Source organism: Martes martes (genome assembly GCF_963455335.1).
Source record: "Martes martes genome assembly, chromosome: 6".
NCBI classification, from domain to species: Eukaryota; Metazoa; Chordata; class Mammalia; order Carnivora; family Mustelidae; genus Martes; species Martes martes.
This window is the reverse complement of record NC_137893.1, coordinates 147485814-147509270: the sequence shown is the minus strand read 5'-3', so window position 1 is coordinate 147509270 and position 23457 is coordinate 147485814. Positions and strand designations below refer to the sequence as shown.

General features: G+C 45.1%; 1 protein-coding gene across 2 annotated transcripts; it reads left to right on the top strand.

The window, feature by feature from the left end:
* Nucleotides 1-6215: 6215 nt before the first annotated feature.
* Nucleotides 6216-19151, top strand: ZSCAN23 (zinc finger and SCAN domain containing 23). Of its 2 annotated transcripts, XM_080806377.1 has the most exons (5): nt 6216-6275; nt 11754-12259; nt 12479-12623; nt 12968-13638; nt 18883-19151. In XM_080806377.1, exons 2-4 carry the CDS (start codon nt 11864-11866, stop codon nt 13624-13626), a joined length of 1200 nt encoding a protein of 399 aa, XP_080662503.1. In that variant the 5' UTR covers nt 6216-6275; nt 11754-11863; the 3' UTR covers nt 13627-13638; nt 18883-19151. The 2 variants fall into 2 exon arrangements, with proteins under 2 accessions (XP_080662503.1, XP_080662502.1); XM_080806376.1 differs by lacking the exon at nt 18883-19151 and having other exon boundaries at nt 12968-14790.
* Nucleotides 19152-23457: the final 4306 nt, after the last annotated feature.

Genomic DNA, 23457 nt, shown 5'->3' with positions numbered 1-23457 from the left:
CCAATAATGTCCACTAAGCGATCACACAGTGCTTTGGTTTAGGAAAAAAAATATATTTGAAACTTATCTTCTGAAAGGACTTTTCTTTTCTTCCCTTTTTGAAAAAAATATTTATTTGACACAAAGAGAGCAGAAGCATGGGGAGAGGCAGAGGGAGAGGGATAAGCAGACTCCCCACTGAGCAGGGAGCCCAGTGCGAGGCTTGATTCCAGGACTCTGAGATCATGACCTGAGCCAAAGGCAGATGCTTTACCAACTGAGCCAATCAAGTGCCCCTAGAGGATATTTTTAATTTATTTTTTATTTTTTTATTTTTTGTTTTTTAAAGAGATTATTTATTTATTTATTTGACAGAGAGAGAGAGATCACAAGTAGGTAGAGAGGCAGGCAGAGAGAGGGGGAAGCAGGCTCCCTGCTGAGCAGAGAGCCCAATGCAGGGCTCGATCCCAAGACCCTGAGATCATGCTCTGAGCTGAAGGCAGAGGCCCAACCCACTGAGCCACCCAGGTGCCCCAAGAGGATATTTTTTGAAGAAAAAAGTTCCTCTAGATTCCTATCTCTCTAATTTGAGAATTATTTTTACTTATTTACATTGTAGATTTGGAAAAATTAAATATATATATACATAAACACACACACATACATACTTATATAGAGAGCGAGAGAGAGAACAAAATTTTAGATAATGTATTTCAAATTTTTCTGGTCTATTTTATCAATCACCCGTATTTAAATAAAACACTCCATCATATTTCCATATAATGACCTGAGGGCTCGTATAATAATTTTAGGTCTCTTTTGACTTTGAAATATATTATCCTCTCGGATGTCTAGGTGGCTTAGTCAGTTAAGCATCTGCCTTTGGCTCAGGTCATGATCCCGGGGTCCTGGGATGGAGTCCTGCATCGGGCTCCTTGCTCAGTGGGAAGTCTGCTTCTCTCTCTCTCTCTCTCACTCCCCCTGCTTGTGTTCCCTCTCTTGCTGTCTCACTCTCTGCCAAATAAATAAATAAAATCTTTAAAATATAAATAAAAATAAATATATATATATGTATGTGTGTGTGTTTGTGTATATCTATATCTACATCTATCTCCACCTCTATTTCTTGAGAAGCATTTGTGGGATAGGTGAGTAAGAAACTATTATACTTATGTATCTAAGTATTACTAATAACTATATTTTTATCTAATGAGCACTGTGTTAAACTTACAACAAAAGAAATGGCCCCTAAAAGACCCACATGCAAGGATTCCTAGCTAAATGATCCTTCAGGGCTAAGGAAGCTACCTGATCAGGAAACTTGGATTTAGGTCCTGGCTCCGCTGACCTCAATAACATACTTCATGTCCCTGAACCTTGGTTTCTTCAACTGTAAAATGGTTTGAATTTAAAAAACATATACAAAAAACTTTTTATTGAAATATACCTATATTTGAAAATACACAAGTTATAGGTACACAAGTAAATGAAATTCATAAAGTGAAACCACCCACATAACCACCACCAAAGTCAAGAAATAGAACACTACCCGTTCCCCGGAACACCGACTTGTGCTTCATCCCTCCTTCCTGTTGTGACTTCCAACACCAGATATTGGTCTTCCCAGTTTGAACTTTATGTAAATGAAGTCATGAAGCATGTGTCTTTTTGTGTCTGCCTTCCTTCGCTATTATGTTTGTGAAATTTATCACTGTGGCTTGTAGCTGTAGTCCATTTTGATTGTTGTGTAGTATTCCATTGTATGAATAAACTTAATTTTTAAAAATTTTTTAAGATTTAAAAAAATCTTTTAAAAATGATTTTATTTATTTGTGATTTTTTAAAGATTTAAAGATGTTTAAAGATTCTTTAAATCTTTTTTTAAAAGATTGTATTTATTTATTTGACAGAGAGAGAGATCACAAGTAGGCAGAGGCGGGCAGAGAGAGGGGGAAGCAGGCTCCCCGCTGAGCAAGGAGCCCAATGCAGGGCTCAATCCCAGACCCTGAGCCGAAGGCAGAGGCTTAACCCACTGAGCCACCCAGGTGCCCCTAAAGATTTTTTAAATCTTAAAAGATTTTCCTAATCTTTTTTAAAAGATTTTATTTATTTATTTGGGAGAGAGAGAATGCACACAAGCAGGAGGAATGGCAGGTAGAGGAAGAAGCAGATTCCCCACTGGGCAAACAGACCAATGCGGGGCTTGATCTGAGGACCCAGGGATCATGACCTAAGCTGAAGGCAGATGCTTAACCGACTGAGCCAACCAGGCATCCCTAAACTTAAGTTTTTGTATCTATCCTACTGTTAATGGACATTTGGGTTGTTTCCACTTTAGAGCCGTGAAAATGCTGCATGCACATGTCTTTAGATGCAAATATATATTCATTTATGGTGGCTATCTCTAAAAGTAAAACTCCTGGTCGTAGAATACGCATGTGTGTAGCTTTGGAGATATGCCAAAGAGTTTCCCCAAAATAATATTACCAATTTACACTCTCGTCAACAACGTCTGGAAGTTCTCATTGTTCCATAGTCCTTGCTAACATGGGGCACTGTGAATCCACTTTTTAAATATCTATGAGTAGAGGCGCTTGGTGGCTCAGTTGGTTAGGCATCTACCTTCAGCTTAGATCATGATCCCAGGGTCCTGGGATTGAGCCCCGCATCTGGCTCCCTGCTCTGTGGGGAGCCTGCTTCTCCCTCTGCCTCTGACCCTTCCCTCTGCTTGTGCTCTCACTTTCTCTCAAATAAATAAATAAATATCTCTGAGTGAACACTTACGCGGCTTCCATATCTTGGCTGTTGTAAATAATGCTACAATAAACATAACAGTGGATGTATCTTTTTGAATTAATGTTTTTGTTTTCTTTGGGCAGATACCCAAGTGTGGAAAACTGGGTGTTAAGGTAATTCTATTAATTTTTTGAGGAACTTCATGCTGTTTCCCACAGTGGTGGCACCAGTTTACATTTCCACTGACAATGCGCGGAGAGTTCCTCTTCCCTGCATCCTCACGAACACTTGTTACTTCTTTCTTTTTGGTCTTGGCCATTCTGACAGGTGTGACATGATATTGTGGTTTTGATATGCATTTTCCTGACGATCAGTGATGTTGAGCATCTTTTCATGTTAGCCATGGGTATGTCTTCTGTGGAAAAATGTCTATTCCTGTCTTCTGCCCTTTTTTGAATTGTATTATTTGGGGGCTCTTTGGTGCTGAGTTGTAAAAATTCTTTATATATTTTGGATATTAACCCCTTACTGGATATGTCACTTGCAAATATCTTCTCCCATTTAGTATTTTGCCTTGCTTTTTGTTGATGTTTTCCTTTGCTGTCTAAAAGCTGTTTATTTTGGTGTAGTCTTGATTTAATTTTGCTTTTGTTTAATTTAATTCTAAATTTTAATTTTAAACTTAAATTTTAAGTTTAATTTTGCTTTTGTTTCCTTGCCTGAGGAGGTATATCTAGAAAAATGTTGCTTGGTCCAATGTCAAGAAATTACTGCCTATGTTTTCTCCTAGGAGTTTTATGGTATTGAGTCTCACATTTAGGTCTTTAACCCATTAGTTCATTTTTGTGTGTGGTGTGAGAATGCGGTCCAGTTTCATTCTTCTGCATGTAGCTGCTCAGTTTTCCTAGCACCATTCATTGAAGAGACTGTCTTTTCCCCATTGGATATTCTTGCCTCCTTCCTCAAAGATTAGTTGACCACGTATGTGCGGGTTTATTTCTGGGTTGTGTATTCTGTTCCCTTGATCTGTGTGTCCATCTTTGTGCCAGGACCATACCATTTTGATTACTAGATGTTTGTAGGATACCTTGAGATCTGTCGGATACCTCCAGCTTTGTTCTTTTCCAAGATTGCTTTGGCTATTCAAGGTCTGTTGTGGTTCCATACATATTTTAGTACTATTTATTCTAATTTTGTGAAAAATGTTGTTGGTATTTTGATAGAGATTGCATTAAATCAGTAGATTGCATTGGGTAGTATGGACATTTTAACAATATCTGTTTTTCCAGTTCACGAGCATGGAATATCTTTGCATCTGTTTGTGCCATCTTCAATTTCTTCCACCAATATTTTACAGTTTTTGAAATATACATGAATCCATTTTTAACAGGGATTCCAGCATTGGGGTTGTGGTTGCTTAAGAAATACCTAATGGCCTGTCCTATCGACAACGTTCAAAAGCCTGAAAACATAGAGTTGGAGAGGCTGTGTGAAAACAGGCATTCTCACACTTTGCTTTTGAGAGTGTAAAATAATACAATGCTTGCAAAGGTACTTTCCTTTCTCTCTTCCCTCCTCTTTCTTCATTGTTCATTGTAGCATTATTTGTTAAAACAAAATACTGGAAACAATCCAAATACTCATCCCTTACAGACTGGTTCGGAAAATTCTGGTATGGCCACATGATGGAGTACTATGCCACTGCAAGCAAGCAAGCAATAAGTAGATAGATAGATAGATAGATAGATAGAAGGATATTTCAATGAACAGATAATTTCCAGGTTATTTTAGTAAGTGATAAAGCAAGGTGCCAAAGAATGTATATAATATGATAATTCATAGCAGTAAAGAAGCTAAATGCTTAAATTTGTAAGAAAAGAGAGTAGAGAAGAAAGGAAAGACGAAGGAAAAGAGGAAGGAAAGACGGGATAAATTAAAACTAATGAAAATGGGGCGTGAATATACAATTGACCCTTGAACAATGCAATGCGGGGGTTGGAGTACTGACCCCCCACGCAGTCAAAAATCCATGTATAACTATTGACGCCTCCAAACTGAACTAACAGGTTCCTCTTAACTGGAAGTCTTACCAATAACATAATTAGTAGATTTATAGACACTTTGTATGTTACATGTATAATATACTGTATTCTTATAGTACAGTAAGCTAGAGAAAATAAAATGTTAGGGAAATTATAAGGAGGGGGCCTGGGTGGCTCAGTGGATCATGATCCCAGGTTCCTGGAACTGAGCCCCACATCAGGTTCTCTGCTCAATGGGGAGCCTGCTTCCCCCTCTCTCTCTGCCTGTCTCTCTGCCTACTTGTCATCTCTGTCTGTCAAATAAATAAATAAAATCTTTTTAAGAAATTAATTAAAATCTTTAAAAAAGGAAGTCATGAGGAAAATACATTTATAGAACTGTACTGTATTTAATGAAAAAATCTCTGTGTAAGTGAACCTGCACAGTTCAAACCCATGGTGTTCCAGGGTCAACTGTATATAGAGTAAAGGAGTTAGGGATGGAAACAAAACTCTGGATATATCCTTTTATATCATTTAGATTTTGAACTAAGTGTTTTGCATGTTCATAAAGGAAATGAAAAGGGATGAAAGAAAACAAACCCTGAAATAGAAAAACAAATAGAAACAAGCGATCCTAACTGTATATCAAGCTTATAACATAAGTATAAAGAGAAAAGAATTCAAATTAATGTATGTATACAGTACTCTGACTGAACTACCCCTAATGGGATATATTTCAAGAACCAATAAACAAGCAAAGCAAGCAAAGAAATTCTGAACTCCACACAGCAGGTATACTGTTGCCAGTGATAGGGGCACTGTGAATTTGAAACGATTTTGTTTACATTGCAAGACAGAGCAAATTGGATGAATATATATGGAGCTGTTAGGAAAAACAGAAAGGAAAAGGGAAAACAAACTGAATTTGTATCTTAATTGGAGACAGTCTATACAATTCTGAAGAAAATATAATTGTGGATAGGGCCTAGAAGCAAAGCTGTGTCCCGGGGCCAGTGGGAGATCTGTTGGCTTCTGTATACCGTCCCCCGCTGAAAGGACCCCGGGCTTCATGGAACAAGGTGGATTCTAGGTCTAGAGCAGGAAAAGTGTAAAAGGAGCCCGAAATATCTTGAATAAATGCACAAAAACTGTTTCTTTGCAGGAATGACACTAAGAAAGGCGGAAGGAATGCACGTCAGTTTCCTCATTTGTTCCATGGGCATAATTGCACCGAACTTACAGCGTTGCTATTTAGAATGAATGAGTTAATTTGTGCAAAACTCTAGGTTGGCTGTTACTGCACTTGCCCCCCTGGAAGACACTACGCCTCCCGGCGCCTCACTCCACCGAGGCGATCACAGAGGCGTGAGACCTCCGGGCGTGCTAGAAGGAACGCTGCCGGAAGCGCTGTCCCCGGGAGGCGGTCCGCGTGACGCACTTCCGGCCTTTGTAGCCCGGCTCCCCTTAGCGGCGGTTGTCAAGGACTCGGAGGGGGTGCGGTCTGGCCGGGTGGCCACCTCCTCCCACGGATGCCGGGTGAGCTTCGGAGTCCGGCTCCGCCGAGGGCCGTCAAAGGGGCCGTTGTGTGCGCGGCGTCCGGCCTGGGTGGGGGAGGCGGCCCGGACCCACCCCGGTCCCCTGCCGGCCTCCGCGGACGTCTTCCCGCGTCCGGCGGCCGCTGCTGGGGGCCGACTGAGCGAGGAGCAGGAGTCGCGTTACAGTGCGCCGCGGCCTGTCGTAGTCCGCTCCGCCGACGGCAGGGGCTCTTGCCTTGTGTGGATTTCCCCTTTTTTAGCAAACGCTTAAATGGCCGTTGTTACGTTCGGGCAGGCATCGTTGAAGGCACTTTCCAAGTATTAACCTCGTCACTCGTCTTAACTCTGGGAGGCGGGCGCTGCTGTCACGTGAGCTCCCCTCCTTCCCCCTTTTTTAACGTCGAGAGAGAAGGAGGTCGGGTCACGTCCCAGGGCCAAGCAGCTGCCGTCGTAGGACGCGCCTCCCGGCTGCCTGGCTCCGGGGTCCGTCTGCCGTGCGGACTCTGCGTCAGCCTTACAGCCACAACCCAGGAGGGTACTTCTCGCACCGGAATCTCATCCTGCACCTTTTGGACCTCAGTCGTCCTGGGCTTCTAGTGAGGATTTAAGATTGGAGGAGAACAGACCTGAGCGGGTGTATGTCCGCCGTTTTAGTTGTGTGTTCACCTGTGCGGTGCATGTTTCCCCGCCCACTTAACCACCCTGTGCTTTGGGCAGCAGAAAACACGACCCTCTTGGCGCCAAGGGGAGGTAGCAGCATTTCATTTAGCCACCTTAAACCAAAAATTGCACATTATCTCTTGAGAAAGTGGTTGATTTGCAACCTTATTAAGTGCCAGGCTTCATGCAAAACCAGTTTGTATACGTTGTCTCATTTACTACCCTTGACAACTTTGCAAAGTAGCTGTCCTCATTTTGTTAATGAGATTGAGGGTCAGAAAAATCAGGTAACTTGCCCAAGATCACACTGCTGGTAAGTCAACATTCACAACTAGATCTGCTGCCTCATACTACCTTCTACGTACTGCAGATTAATAGGGAGGGTAAGAGCTATGTTTTGCACATGTGTGTGACGCGCGCACACTCCTGTGCCTGAGATTAAAGATGGACAGGGAAAGTCTGAAAGGGTCCATTCTAATCTTTAACAATGTCTACTTCTGATGAAGGAATTCTTTATTCTGTACGTTTTGGATTTTTTTTTTTTTTATATGAGAAGTAACCACAGGATAGATTGTGACGAGGTAAAAGGTGGGACTCATGATCTAAGAACTGGAAAGAGGAAGAGGATGATGGAATGGATGAGGAAGACCTCAGAGGATGTGAGAGTCAGATCAAGGTGCAGAGACTGGGTGGGATTCGAATAAGTGCAGAAGGCGAGACCACAGGCATGGAACACGGGTGAGGAAAGCCTGATGAAAGAATAGTGAGAAGAAAAGCCCAAGTGGAACTGGCAGTTTTTGCATGTGGAGTGGAGGAAAACAAGAGTGGGGCCCCCACAGTTGAAGCTGAAGATGTGACTGTCCTTGGGCCAGGCTTGGGAATGTGGGGATGTGTCCGATAAGTCGTGGGGGCCTTAGATGGTGACGCCAGAGCAGAATGTGGGGATACATTATGATAAAGACACATTTGTATCGCATGCTGCTTGGTCTTCACCTACCTGCCTATCTTTGGTGAAGAGCATTTCTCCCTGAGAGTCATGGTAGATTTGGGGGTACTGAGCTTGCTGAGGTTCTGGGAGAAACCAGCTTTGAATTGCAAATTTTGTTTGTTTGTTTTCTAAGTGCAAGCGATTATTATGCTAATTATATACCTGGCATATTCAGATGGTCCCCAACAAGGAGGGATGATTTTTCAGCTTAACGATGATGGGAAGGTGATTCACGTTCAGTGCTACAAATTTCAAGTTTTGGTCTTTTCTCCAGAAAAACATACAAGAAACAGCTGATATATATTGATATATATACAACCATTCTGTGCCCATACAGCTGTTCTGCTTCTCACTTTCAGTACAATACGCAGTAAAGTACATGAGATTTTCAACACTTCATTACAAAATGGGATTTGCGTTAGGGATTTTGCCCGACTGGAGCCTAGCATAAGTGTTCTGAGCATGTTTAAGGTAGGTGAGGCTAATCTATGATGTTTGGTGGGTGAAGGACATTCAGTGCACTTTCTGTGTGTGTCGTTTTCAACTTGTGATGGGTTCATGAGGCCATAACCCCAGTGTAAGTCGAGGAAGACCTTACAGTGGGGTGATGAACCTAAAAGAGCTTAAGAACTGTTTGTGACTTGAGGGCAGAGTTGTAAAACACTTGGGAAGCATTTTAGAGGCACTGGGTTCAAAGAGGAGCTACGATGTGCTGGTGTGAGGCCGTGGGATTTTAGGCCACCAGACAGAAGCAAGATCAGGAGAGAAAAGCAAAAGGGAGCCTAGGCTATACAGAGAATAGAGGGGATTGATTGTAGTGAAACTGAGTAAAGATTTGAAACACCATATAGCAGAAATGATTTTCTATGAGCAGAGTGCAAAGCTTCAGCTTCCTTTTCTGTGAATAGAAAATCTTTGACTTAAAACCAAAGTGGAAGGGCGACTGGGTGGCTCAGTTGGTTAAGCCATTGCCTTGGGCTCAGGTCTTGTTCCCGGATTCCCAGGATTGAGTCCCACATCGGGCTCCCAGCTCTGGGAAGTCTGCTTCTCCTCTCTCATGCTGTCTCTTACTCTCCCTCAAATAAATAAATAAAATCTTTAAAATATATATTTTTAATATATTATAATTAACATATACTATATAATATATTCCATGTGTATATATTATATATTATAGTATAATATATAATTATATGATATTATACTATAATATGTACATATGTAATATATAATATAAATATATAACATGTAATTATAGTATAATTATACAACAATATATAATATATAATTATGTTATAATTATACCATAATTAATTATAGTATAATTATAGTTTAATAATTATACTATATATATACACACACACTATAATATATACTATATTATGCTGTTTAACATCTATTTCATTACTGTCTGTGCCTGCCGGCTCCTTCCTTCATCGTTTTCCGTTCTTCCTGTCCACGTACAGGAGAGACGGTGGGGTGGTGGTTGAGCCTGTGAATTCTGAAGTAGATTTTTGGAAAGGCAGCTTCACTGCTTCCTGTGTGTGAGACCCTGGGCAAGTGACTCCAGCTCTCTGGGCCTCCGTTTTCTCATCTGTCCATACATGGGTAGTAACAAACCCTTACGGTTGTCTCGCGGAGTCTGTGAGTTGATATATGTGAAACATCTAGTACAAAGCCTAGTACCTTGAAAGCAAGAGAAATGTCAGCTGCTATCGGTACTGTGCTTAGAATATAAGTTCCATCAAGGTAGGGACTTTGTTTTGTTGGGGCCCCTTGTCTGTGGTGCCTAGAGCAGTATCGGAATAAATACTTGCCAAATGAATGAGTGGTCTGTGAGAAGTTTTGAAAGAAGATAATGTGGATCTCAAAGTGATAGTGAGTCAGCACTAAGAAAAGTTGGGGAGGGGGAAATAAGAGCCCAGGGATCCTTGTCTTTGGAGGGGAAAACCCTGTAGACTCTTCCTGGGGTGGTGACTGTAGAGAGGTCATTGAAGCCAGAAGTGGCAGAGATTTGTGGAGGGGGTTATGTTTGCATCCACAAGGATGCTTCCCCAGCCCAGCGGTTTTTCCCTCCTTGAGAAGCAGAACTAATAGTGGCAATATGGATTTAACTTTTTTGTAGTTGTAGTGTGAGCTGTGTTCCATTAGAACTTAAATACACTGTTCCTAGTTTTTATTTTGCAATGCATGCCAATACCCAAGACTAGTGTTGGGTTATATTTACAGTGAATTATAATTCTTTTACTTAAATTTAGAAGCTTTTTAAAGCTATAGGTCATGATTCGTATGTGGATCATGAAGTCCTTATGATAGGCTATAACCAGGGTTTTTTGTTTTGGGGTTTAAAAAAAAGGCAAGGTTTTAAAAATAATAGTATGTGTCACATAATTCAGATACATAGTGTTTTGTGAAATTATTATTTCAGTTACTTGTGTAGGTGTGTATCTCATGCACAAACATACATTCATATGTACACGTATATATGTGTTCTGAGTCTCAATATAAAATGTTTCTTTTTTTTTAATAAAATATTTCTTACTGAGGGTTCTGGTCAAAATCACTAAGCTACATAATATTCTTTGCTTTCTTGGGGCGCCTGGGTGGCTCAGTTGGTTAAGCGTCTGCCTTAGGCTCAGGTCATGATCCTGGAGTCCTGGGATCGAGTCCCAAGTCAGGTTCCCTGTTCAGTGGGGAGTCTGCTTCTTCCTCTCCCCTTCCTGTGTGCTCTCCCTCTCAAATAAATAAATAAATCTTTTTAAAAAATTGCTTTCATTAGTTACTATTCTGGTTAGTATTTTATCATAAGTTTTAAGTGGTCATAGACACTTGTCTCCTTATGAGCACTAATTTTATTTTACACACAGTTGCCCTCTCTCCATATTCAGGGAGATTAAAAAATAAACAATTTCCAAGGCTACCTGTGTTTTAAAAGGCTACCTCTGTTTTAAAATACAGAATCAATATTTCTCTCATTTTAATATCTCTGACTCAAGACCAGTTCAGTTGACTACTTTCTGATTCTTTTGCCATAGTGTTTTGATCACTAGGATTCATTTAATCTTTAAATAAAATTTATAAGGAAAATAACAGTAGTGGTGATATACAAGACTTGAGAATTTACCAAGCTCCCTGCTTCTTGTGCTCTTTATCCATGATCTTATTTTATCTTTACATCAACCTAGAAAGGTAGGCCTGCAGAGGCTGTGCCTGGAACACCAGGTCTCCACCGCAGATTGCTGCCGCAGACAGCCCTCTCTCCTCCACACCTCACCTGACTGGGGGGACTGGGCCTCTCCTCCCCAAGGGCATTTCCTTTGCTTCTCATTCTGTCCTTTTATCTTCTGTCCTTTCTCCTCTTCTCCATTTTGATTCCCTTTTCTCCTCTTCTTAACATCCTCTGTAACCACTTGGCACCAAAATGCTAGTTTACCTCCGTTCAGCTGCAAACTTAACTCTGAGTCTATCTTGCCATTCAAATGGAAACTCTGTATGTTCCAGCTGATTTATTTGAGCTGATGCATCTGGGACGATCAAAATGGTCCCTTCCTTTGATAAAACTCTGTGCATGTATGTGTTGGGACCTGGGTTGGGGGGGGGGGAGGTGTTCTGTGTGTGTGTGTGGCAGGGGGTGGGGGGTGGGGGCTGGGTTGGGGGAGGGGAGGTGGTGTTTCTGTTCCTTCCAGTATCACCTGCATCAGAATTTGCGTAGTTCTTAATTACTCGTGCACTTAGTGTTCTTCACTAGACAGTGACTGCTTTTGTTACAGATACTCTGTCAGCAGAGATTTTCAACATTTTAGTATTTTTTTCTCTGCAATTATTTTTTAGATTTTGGGATTTCCAGAAGAAAAGATCAAAGAGGAATCATCGAGAATAGACTCTTTTTCTGAAGAGTTAAGCCTAAGACGGCCACAGCCTTGGCCCTTCAGACTTCAGAGATGCAGGAAGGAGTTCTGGCAGTAAAGGTAGAAGAGAAAGAGGGGGATTGTGGCTGTGGGCAGGAATCTGGCCTCCCGAGAGAAAACCCTCACACCAGAGAGATCTTTCGGAGACGCTTCCGGCAGTTCTGCTACCAGGAGACCCCTGGGCCCCGCGAGGCTCTTCGAAGGCTCCGGGAGCTCTGCCACCAGTGGCTCCGGCCCGAGACGCACAGCAAGGAGCAGATCGTGGAGCTGCTGGTGCTGGAGCAGTTCCTGACCATCCTGCCCGAGGAGCTGCAGGGCTGGGTGCGGGAGCACCGCCCGGAGAGCGGGGAGGATGCGGTGACCGCACTAGAGGACCTGGAGAGGGAGCTGGATGAGCCAGGAGAGCTGGTGGAAGATGGGAGCACAGAGGTTTGTACCTGCAGGCGCGAGTGTGGGGTTTTCGTGCAGCAAGAGGTAGTGGAGGAGGATTTTTTGTGCCTGATGTGGTCTGCTGTGGGCTCTCCATCTCTCTGCCTCTTTCTTGTTGCCAGTTTCTTGGGCTGCCTTTTCCTATATGGCGGACCTGGGGAGGCCCCCTTACGAGGTACCTCTCACATTTGATTCCTAATCATCCTCAATTTCCGCCAGGTCCCAAGCTATGCCTGTGAACAGAGAGAGTTTGCGAAGGAGAAGGCAGCTCGGGGAGCGGCCCAGGAGTTGCCAGGTGGCCGGCTCCAGCCCTCGGAAGAGCTGCATCGGTGCCCTTCACGCGAGCTACGCCCGGCTCAGATCGGTGAGGATCGGGATTTTTCTCAGGCCTCCCTCACTCCCTGAGTGTCCCCCCCCCCTGTTCAGCACATCTGTTCCGCGTCTGCTGGGCACCGGGCGCTGTGCTTGGTCCTGGGGAGATGGTGCCAAGCAAGGTAGACGCGCCCCCTGCCCTCAGGAAGACTGTGGCCCCCCCGGGGACAGGCGGACGGCGGACCGCGCAGTTACAGTGCAGCCCGTCTTCTCCCCGAGGGCAAAGGAGAAGTAATAGAAGCCCCGCTTGTTCGCCCCCTCCAACCCCCTCTCCCGCCCGGTTTCCCCCTTCCCCTTTGGACACCGGACACCCGCGTGCTCCCCTTGCTGTTTCAGGTGGCGAGGCCGGGACTTGGAACGTGGAGTTAGGCCCAGAGAGGGAGCTTTCTGCAGAAACGAGGCCTCTTGCGGCAGCACCGGAGCAACCGAACGGTGATGCTGCTCGGGTGCCTGAGCGCGGAGACCCCTGTGGCCGGGACGGCAGACTGGAGAGGCAGCGGCCGAGTGCTTCCGTGGAGAGACCGTATGTCTGCGGTGAGTGTGGGAAGAGCTTCACCCAGAATTCCATCCTTATCGAGCACCAGAGGACGCACACGGGGGAGAAGCCCTACGAGTGCGAGGAGTGCGGGCGCGCCTTCGGCCAGCGGTCGGGCCTGTTCCAGCACCAGCGGCTCCACACCGCGGAGAAGCGCTACCAGTGCGGCACCTGCGGGAAGGCCTTCAGCCAGAACGCGGGGCTCTTCCATCACCTCCGGATCCACACGGGGGAGAAGCCCTTCCCGTGCGGCCAGTGCGGCAAGCGCTTCAGCCGACGCTCTGTCCTCAGTAAGCATCAGAGAATTCACACCGGGGAGAGGCCTTACGAGTGCGAGGAGTGCGGCAAGAACTTCATTTACCACTGCAACCTCATCCAGCATCGCAAGGTCCACCCCGCGCTCGGGCCGGCCAGCCCCGTGGAGCAGGTGGCGCCAGGCTTCCTGCCGTCGGACCACTAGCTCGGTCGCAGGGTAGGTTCTTACTTTGTCCCCCAGCAAGGTAATGGGAAACACTAGTCCAATCCTCTTGAGGAGGAAGCGCCAAGGAGAGCCAGTGAAATTGTCCATGCTTTTATGCTGAGAGAAGCACAATATCTTAAGTACATCTGTCGAGTTCTCTGGGGGGGACGGCATCCCCACTGTGCGATGCTGAATCTTGTTGTGTTGACTTTATCCGTGTGGTCTCCAGCCTCACACACACCTGTGCAAAAAGTTTTCTATGTGTCTTTCAGGGAAACTTCTTCATCCTAGTTTTCAGAAACTTTTTAAAAAGTTTTTAAAAATCATATGCTGCCTAAACACAAAATTATGTTAAATGCTGAGCTCACTGAGTATTTAAAAATTAATTTAAAAATAATTGCAGTAAAACCTGTAATGTAAATGATTTGACTCTTTTCTGTTTTCATAAGATATGATAATTTGCTTTTTGACCTACAACAGGGGGCTGATGAATCCTCCCATAAATACTCAAAGGCTTTTCCCTACCGGAGAACTCCACAGAGTTCCAGTAACTCAGCCTCCAGTTTGGATCCGAGGAATTGAAGCAGGCTTGTGTAGCTCAGTGGCTAGATGCAGTAGATACTGCTCAAGATTTTAAATTTGTCCAGGCCAAGAAACATAGCTAAAAATCTGATATCTCACTTCCAATCTTTGTTATGAAAATATGGGCCTCTTTGCACTTCTCCTGTGACTTAAAAGCATTTTCAGTTTTTGCTTTCTTTCTTTAACCCTTATGGAAAATTTCAAACACAAAAGTAGAAAAGTATGATCAGTCTTCATGTTGCTTTTTTAAGTGCCGTGCTTCTTGGCATTACCTGTTGATTACCACCAAGGTCATGCATAAAAAAAATTTCTTTCCCTTAACAGTAATTGAGTGTTTGCTTTATACTAAGCCCAGCACACACAGAAATGGAAAATGTCTGGTATTGACAATCTGGATCAGAGTACAGAATAGTAGAAACCCGGGGCGCCTGGGTGGCTCAGTGGGTTAAAGCCTCTGCCTTCGGCTCAGATCATGATTCCAGGTCCTGGGATCGAGCCCCGCATCGGGCTCTCTGCCCAGCGGGAAGCCTGCTTCCCCCTTTCTCTTTCTCTGCCTGCATCTCTGCCTACTTGTGATCTCTGTCTGTCAAATAAATAAATAAAATCTTAAAAAAAAAAAAAAGAATAGTAGAAACCCTGTAAGGGAACTTAAGGATCACTTCTCTGTCTCCTTACGTAATTGATGCAGAAACGGAGGCTTTGGGAAGTAGCTGTAAGATCCCACGGACAGCTAGTTAATGGAGCTGGACCTAGAACCCTGTCTTCTAATTCCGAGTTCTCTTTCTGCTCAGCCACTGGAAGCAGTTTATTTCCAAATAGAAATTACTAGCATGTGGAACTAAGAAGATTTAGAAGGCCCTGAGGTTTTGTTTTTTTAGCTCAACAGGGCCTCCCTGTGCAATAAATGCACAGCTCGGGGTGCCTGGGTGGCTCAGTGGGTTAAAGTCTCTGCCTTCGGCTCAGGTCATGATCCCAGGGTCCTGGGATCAAGCCCCACATCGGGCTCTCTGCTCTGCAGGGAGCCTGCTTCCCCCTCCTTATCTGCCTGCTGCTCTGCCTACTTGTGATCTCTGTCTGTCAAATAAATAAATAAAATCTTTAAAAAAAAAAAGCATATATGTAAAAAATAAAAATAAATAAGTGCACAGCTCCTCTGTTCAATTTACAGTGGAGTTGCAGGAAAGACTCACCACTTATCCCTCATTTGGGGCATCTCATTTTATTTTTAAGCAATCTCTCCACCCAACGTGGGGCTCGAACTCACAACCACAAGATCAAGAGTTGCATCCTCCACCAACGGAGCCAGCCAGGCAACCCGGTTATTTTTAACCTTTAAATTTTAATTTACTTAGAGGGACTTTTCAAGAAAGATAACTCACTCTTCATCTGATTCAAGTATCAGAACAACATTAAAAAGGGAGACTCTCTTTTCCCTTAGAGGTAGCCATTTTTCTACTATTTCATATATCTTCAGTGTTTCTTTATGTAAATACAAGAAAACGTGAATACATATCGCCTCATTTCCTCTGCTACACAGAAGGATGGCATACTGCGTACACTCCTTTGCACCTGGCTGTGCTCCTGACATAGTGCGGTCTTTAGAGTAACAGAGCTTCCTCGTTCTGTTTACAGGTGGACGGTATTTAATTTGGTGGTGCTCCACAGTCTTTAACACACTCCTGTAGGTGCACAGTCAGTACTTGAAAAGGTCATAAATTGTTTCATTCTTCTTCCAAGTGTGGTTCAAGCCAAATTCTGTTTAAAATAATAACTTCCGCATGAGCTAGGAAACAGGGTTTGGGCAACTAGACTTGCTCCTCATTCTTTCCCAGAGAAATGCGGAAGTGCTGGGGGTGGTTTTCAGTCTTGTGTATTTGGCTCTATTATACATCCTTAGTCATAACATTTCAAACCATTTCCATTACCATTTGTGGCTAATTGTAGGTCTTATCAAAACTCTTACATTTTCTCGAGAGTGTATTGTCTTGAGGTTAAATTATTTCCAAAAGATATACATACGGATTTTCAAGTGAAGTTAAGGAAAATATAGTAGATTTGAATTTGAAATAAAATCAACTTCTCCAGTAAATATGTATTCCACATAGTAGTATAATACATACGCTGTTACAACCTGAGCCCGTAAGCATCTCAGACGCCTCTGCATGTGCCGAAGCAGCATGCTTGGATAATTCTGTTATGTCGGCGCTTGGAAGATTTAAAATACGAACAGATCAGGATTTTAAAGGATGTATTTCTAATGGACTGGTTTTACACCTGCAGTTGAAGATTGGATGTTTGTTTTGTGCTTGTCTTTTTGTTTTGTTTTGTTCACAGCTTCTCAGAAATTCTAAATTTTCTCAGCAACGGATGAAATGCCAAGGAACAGAAGATGTTATATATGCTGTAGAGACATATGCCACTTAGAGCGCAGTGATGGTTCACGTGATTGAACGACCTCCAGTTCATCAGACTGACTACTTGTTCTATGATACTAACGGTTCTGCTTCGCTTCTGCTCATTCTTTCATGCGGGACGAGCAGCTGGCATGGGTTGAGCAGTGCGGTTGCACTGGCCCGTGGCCTGTTTCTTCCTCAGTTGTTTCCCTTTCACATTACTACATGACGCTCACTTCTCTCTTTTCTGTTTCTACCCTGCCTCCTCTTATTCAACCCACGAAGTCTCTGCCATTGAGCTCCTTTCAGGTGCTCTGTAAGCCAGTAACCATCCCTCTCTGTGCCTTTGAAAGTCCGGTCTGAAAGAGTAGTCCTTTTATGGCCGGGTAAGGTGTAAGAAATACTGATTCAAATCCAATTAAAAAGCCTTTTTGGTTCTTGAGGGATAGTCCAACACCCCTCTGAGCACAGTTAGGAGATTGGACGCTATCTGTCAAGAAATGGCTGAGAATTTTGGAACCAAAACCTGTCTAGATCTGTATGTAAGAGCCCTGAAGACTGTCTTTCACTGTAATTTTTTTTTAAAGGTTCTATTTATTTATTTGACAGACAGAGATCACAAGTAGGCAGAGAGGCAGACAGAGAGAGAGAGGAGGAAGCAGGCTCCTTGCTGAGCAGAGAACCCGACGCGGGGCTCGATCCAGGACCCTGGGATCATGACCTGAGCCGAAGGCAGAGGCTTTAACCCACTGAGCCACCCAGGCGGCCCTCACTGTAATTTTTATTTGAAGGCCAGGACTCAAGGAGAACCAAGTCTCTGTCCACATTTCGTATTTGGAAATGACTCCTATTTTCTATATCTGACAATGCTTTTTCTTTAAAAAATATTTTATTATATTATAATAAATATAATTTAATATATAATATAAATATAATTGATAATATAATATCAATAATTATAATTAAAATATGATTCATAAAAATATAATTTATAGTGGAAGATTGTTTTATATTTTCCCTATAAGACAAAAATTATCTCTGAGGATATTTATTTATTTATTTATTTTAAACATTTAAAAAATATTTATTTATTTGAAAGAGAATGAGAGAGAGCATGAGACTGGGGAGAGTCAGAGAGGGGAAACACTCTCTGGGGATATTTTAAAATAAAGGTATATCTAAAGTCCGGGTGCCTGGGTGGCTCAGTCAAGCATCTGCCTTCAGCTCAGGCCATGATCCTAGGATCCTGGGGTGAGCCCAATGTTGGGCTCCCTGCTCAGCTTCCTGCTCTCCCTCTCCGACTACCCCTACCTCCACTCATGCTTGCTCACTTTCTCAAATAAATAAGATCTTTAAAAAAAGTGATTCTGAAGTCAAAGTATAAAATACGAAGTACTTTCTCAGGAGCAATGTTAAAATATAAAATCTATACCAGTATACATGTGTGTCATTGGTTAAATGTTGGGTTAGAAGTTGAGAGAAAAGTAGATTCCTTGTAGAAGGAGATGGAGAATAGAGGAAAGTGCTTTAGCAGAGGGAACAGGATGAGGAAGTCCCAACTGAGATATGCTCAAGAGCCATGAGTTTTCCAGTTTGACAGGTCGTGGAACTCCTACAAGGAAGTGCAGGAGTGGGGGCCAGATTGAGAGGTCCTTGGACACTTTTCCTGTGGGTTTGGTCTTTGTTTGGTAAGCATAATGGGATCATTGAAAGTATTTTGTTGTGCTATAGGGGCTTTTTAACACAGAGTAAGAGTGTTAGCTTTAGGAGGAAATTTTGAGTTTACCCATTTCATATGTACGTGAGAAAAGCGAAGCCCAAAGTGGTTAAACACTCGCAGTGATCTATTTTTCAATTGCATTAAAATTTTTAAAAACAAAACTATGAACAAAGATCATTGTGAATTATATGTAGTCTCATAGACACTTAGACTTTAGGCATCTGCAAACAGTAACAGCAGCAAGAAAATGGGAGGGGAAGAGAAAAGGGACGAACAAAATGTGAGAACATAAAAAGGACTCAGGCAAAATTACATGTTAAGACTGGATTAGACCAAGAAATGGTGACCAAAGAGAAGGAGAAGTAAGATGCAGGGACAGTTACCAAGAAATGTGCTTTATCTTTATAATAGCTATTATTAGAGATCCCTCTGTCTCTCATGTGGTCCATGTGTCCTAGCAGTGGAAACAGTCCCGCTGCTCTTATTCCAAACCCATTTCAGTGCCTTACATAAAAAGAAGGAGAAGACCACAGTGTATACATTACTGATTTTTGTTTTTAGGTCTCTGTGGACCCGCACCTAGTTTTCCATGTGAACGTCTCCACTCTGTGATGAAGCCACCGTTTCTGAATATATACCTGTGTCAGAATCACCTGTGCTGTTTGAACTCCACAGCTTCCTGGGCACTACCCAGACTGGCTGAATGTTTCTGAGGGCAGAACCTGGGAATCTGCATTTTAGCCAGCTTATCAGTGGTTCTCAGATAAAAGGTAACTATATATAATTTATTGCCCAATCTGGGACACTTGAGAATAAAAGGGATTGGCATTAATAATTACACCCAGACTAGAGGCATCACAGGATGGGTCGTCTTCCACTTAGGACTTTTCCAGCGGAGGAGATAGAAGACCAGATAGAATAAGAAAGAATAAATGTTCTCGTGAAAGCTAAGGTAGGACATCTGTAAAGGAGGCTGTGGGAGATTTAGTGTAGCCACCACCTGCCTGGTTTGAAATAATTCCTGTTAACCTGTCTATTGGATTAGCTCAGCAAGGGTGGGTATGTCTACAAAAACCACACTCCTCCTAAAAGGGTCCCCCAAACCGCAAAACAGTTAAGATAGTTACCGAGTGGGAACCCGTTGAGATCACCGTTTACCAGACAAGGTGAATGACCTATCGGAAGCATAAGGAGCGGCTCCGTGTATCGGGACTGATGCTCACGTGTAAAACTGCGGAGGAAAAGTGGGCGTATAGGGCACTAGAGGAGAAACTTAGGGGAATACGGCAGAGTGTGAGGCATCTAGAGCAAGTGGGATGGATGAGGACCAGATCCTGTGCCCGGTCGCTTCGTAAGTTATTACTGATGGAGCTGCTTCCCTGGCTGTGGAACCGGGGCCGCGTCCCCGCAGCTTTCTGCGGATCCAGCACAGGGGTGTTGAGTGGTTCCCTTCCACAGGAGGACAGCGTAAGGTTCTGCAGGCGAGCTAAACACACCACCAGGCGAGGTAGGCGCAAGGCAAGATTTATTAAAGGCATCTCCGGCGAAGTGTCAGGGCTCAGGAGAAGGGGAGCCAGGAGAGTCGCGGGCGAGGAGGTGGGCACCCCCGGCCCAGGTTCCTCGACTCCGGAAAGGGGAGTGGGGGAAGTCGCACGGGAGGGAGTCGGCGGGGGTCTTTTATCGGGCCAAGGCAGGGCATGGGCTCACATCCATATCTGGTGATCGGAAGGGATGGGGTGAGGCGGTCCGTGATGGGCGGTTCCCAGTTTGGAAGCTCCTGGGGGGAGAGTTTCAGGCTCCCGACGGTGACGCGGAGGCCGCGGTGAGGGAGGCGGGCGCGTCCGCCACGTTGGAGCCCCGTTTCCCAGCCGGCCCGTCACACAGGACTTGAATCGGTGGGGAGCAAGCCCACGTGCCGCTTTGCTCACGGTGGCGCTGGTTATTGCCCGTGACCCTGGAGGCCCAGCGCACAGCAGGATCTGCAGGAGGGGGATCTGCAGGGACCCTGCGGGCTGGGATCCCGGACGACCAGGGTCCTGGGAAGCGGAGGGCTGCGCGGCACCCGTGACTGCGGACAGGTGTCCTCGGTGGGATAGCGAGCTGGGGGCCCAGACAGAGTGGCCGGGGGCACCAGGAGGACCCGCCTGCCTGAGCCGCTCACAGGCTGCGGCGTTCGCAGCGGCCGGAGGGAGGTGGGAGCCGACTCACCACCGAGATGATGGTCTTCCAGGCTTCCTAGAGAGGCGGCGGGCTGCCGGCGGAGGCGCGCCCGGGCGTCGTGACGCACTTCCGGGCTGGCGTCGCGGGGGCGTTGGCGGCTGGCTCGTGCTTGCTCCGAAGCGAGGCTCCCTCGCCTGGCTCGACGCCGCTTCCTCGCGTGGGGCCCCGGAATCCGGGCACCCCTGTGTCGGCGCTCGTGGGTACAGGCGCCGCGAGGAGCGGGGGGTCAGCGGGCGCGGTGTAGCCGCGGGGAGGCCCGCCGCATGGACGCGGCCTTGAGGCCGGCAGGTGGTGGTCTGTTCCCTGCGCGGGCCTCCTGCGGTCGCGGCCTTGCGGCGTATCCCTCTGAGACGCGGTAACGAGGTCCGCACGAGCTCCACGTGCGTTTCCGTGGCGAGGAAAGCAGAAGTTAGCGCCTCCGTCCAGCACACACTGGGGCACGTGTGCGCCAGTGCCTAGGGCCTAACCGTGGGGCTGTGCCGGGCGGAGGAGGCGCCCTTCGCCGTACAGACCCCCGCAGTACCGCGTAAGCGCCTCGGGAAGTCGGCTTCACCCGTGCGCGGGCCTTTGGACGCGGGGGGTGGCGAGTTAGAGCGGTAGTAGGCTCAGCGAGGAGGAGCCGGACGGCGAGGAGGGAAGGGACCCTGGGGCCGCAGAACACCGCGACGGAGGGGACGTGGGCAAGTCCGTAATTCCGGGGATGTTCTAAGGAGCTTGGACATTAAAGGCGGTGTGCTGCTCCGTTTTTAACGTAACAGCTCGTACAGAAAATGATTGTGTGCGCACTGCCTCGCCGAAGACGCCGGCCGGCACGGGCTTGGGCTCTCCCAGCTCTGCTTGCCCACGTCAGTAGCTGAGTTGGACAGGCTGGCACCCAGGGCACTGCGGCATCGCGCAGTCGACGGGAGGGGCTACTCCGCAGAGCGACGGCGTCCGTCTTTAACCAGGGAGGTAATGTAATCCTCCGAGACTTCTGAAAAAATGGTAGATGCATGGGAAGGGGGCAAGAGTGGATGCAAGACAGAAGAGAGGTGCTGTCGTCACAGAAAGAACCAGTATTTTAAGTTGGTGAAAGTAACGTGGTGGCTGTGGAAATGAAGGTGTGGAATGGATTTTTGTGGGAAAGGCAGATTGAACTAGGCTTGATGGCTAAAGATTAAAAAGTGCTGAGTACAGGGCATGACATATACTAAGTACTACAAACTTTTAAAAACTACATAGTCAGGGCAGGTCCCTTGGTTGGCTTAGTCAATTGAGCCTTGGAGCATCTGATGTTTGATTTCGGCTGAACTCATTATCTCAGGGTTGTGGGGTCCAGCCTCGAGAAGAACTCTGTGCTCTCTGCTTGTCACTCTCCCTCTGCTCCTCCCCTGCTCTCTCTCAAATAAAGAAAATTTTTTCAGGGACGCCTGGGTGGCTCAATGGGTTAAGCCTCTGCCTTCGGCTCAGGTCATGATCTCAGGGTCCTGGGATTGAGCCCTGCATTGGGCTCTCTGCTCAGCAGGGAGCCTGCTTCCTGCTCCCCTCTGCCTGCCTCTCTGCCTACTTGTGATCTCTCTGTCAAATAAAATATTTTAAAAAGTTATTTTCAAAAAATAAAATATAGTCAAGGATAGGTTTTTGGATTAGGTGATTAGATGAATGAATATGCCTTTTTTAAAAAAAGTAGGCTCCATGAGCCCAGTGCAGGGCTTGAACTCAAAACCCTGAAATCAATACCTGAGCTGAGATCAGAATTTGGATGCTTAACTGACTGAGCCAGGTGCCCCATAAATGTGCCATTTTAAAAGAAATGGGTTAAAAAAAACCAAACAGGTAGCTTTGGAGGAGGCATTGATTGTGAGGGGGAAATGAGTTAATTTTTGGTGGTGTTGAGATGCTTTTAAGACATACAAGTGGAAGGGTCCAATACACCATTGGACTATGTAATGGTCTGCAGCTCCAAGCCAAACTTTTTTTTTTTTTAAAGATTTTATTTATTTATTTGACAGACAGAGATCACAAGTAGGCAGAGAGGCAGGCAGAGAGAGAGGAGGAAGCAGGCTCCCCGCTGAGCAGAGAGCCCGATGCGGGGCTCGATCCCAGGACCCTGGGATCATGACCTGAGCTGAAGGCACAGGCTTTAATCCACTGAGCCACCCAGGCGCCCCTCCAAGCCAAACTTTTGATAAGAGAATCAGATTTAGGAGTTCTTGGGTGACAACATCTCAGTTCTCAGATGCTACTGAATGGAGAGGGTTGCACAGAATGAATGTGGAATGAGAAGGCTGGGTCTCAGCTTAGGGTATCTAGACATTTCTTGGCAAACTGAAGAAGAGCCGTAAAGTAGACTTAAGAATGAGCCATTTGACAAACCCTTATATAATACTACCTGAGCACCAGGCATTGGTCTAAGCACTTTACAAAAACCAACTCATGGAAAACAGCCAGAAGATCGTAGTTCTTATAGCATTGGGAGTGGCTAGCAGTGTTAGATGCTGCAGGGGCATCTGGTAAGCAAAGGACTGAAAAGTACTCACTGGGTTTGCATACAAAGCGGGCCTTGGTTAATGACTTGGGACCCCTGAGTCAAATGTGGGACACACTGACCCACAGACTGTTCTTTTCTGAAATTAAAAACACCTTTGAAAGTATCTAGCATAATTCTTGGCACAGAGAAGTTGATTTGAACTGACTTGATCTGTGACATGCAATTTAAGCAGGCAAAGCTGTTTGCATTGTTTTTCTTCATTATATGAATATTTTACATTATCTAAATATGTCACTGAAGTTTCTAGATCTAAGAGCTACTAGTATTCTTTAATCCTAAAGTAACTGAATTGTCTTTTACTTAATTTTATATTATCCTAAAGACATTTTGTGTTTGTTTTATCTTTTACAGAGCATCTTTACCTTCAAATCATTGGCCTGACCACA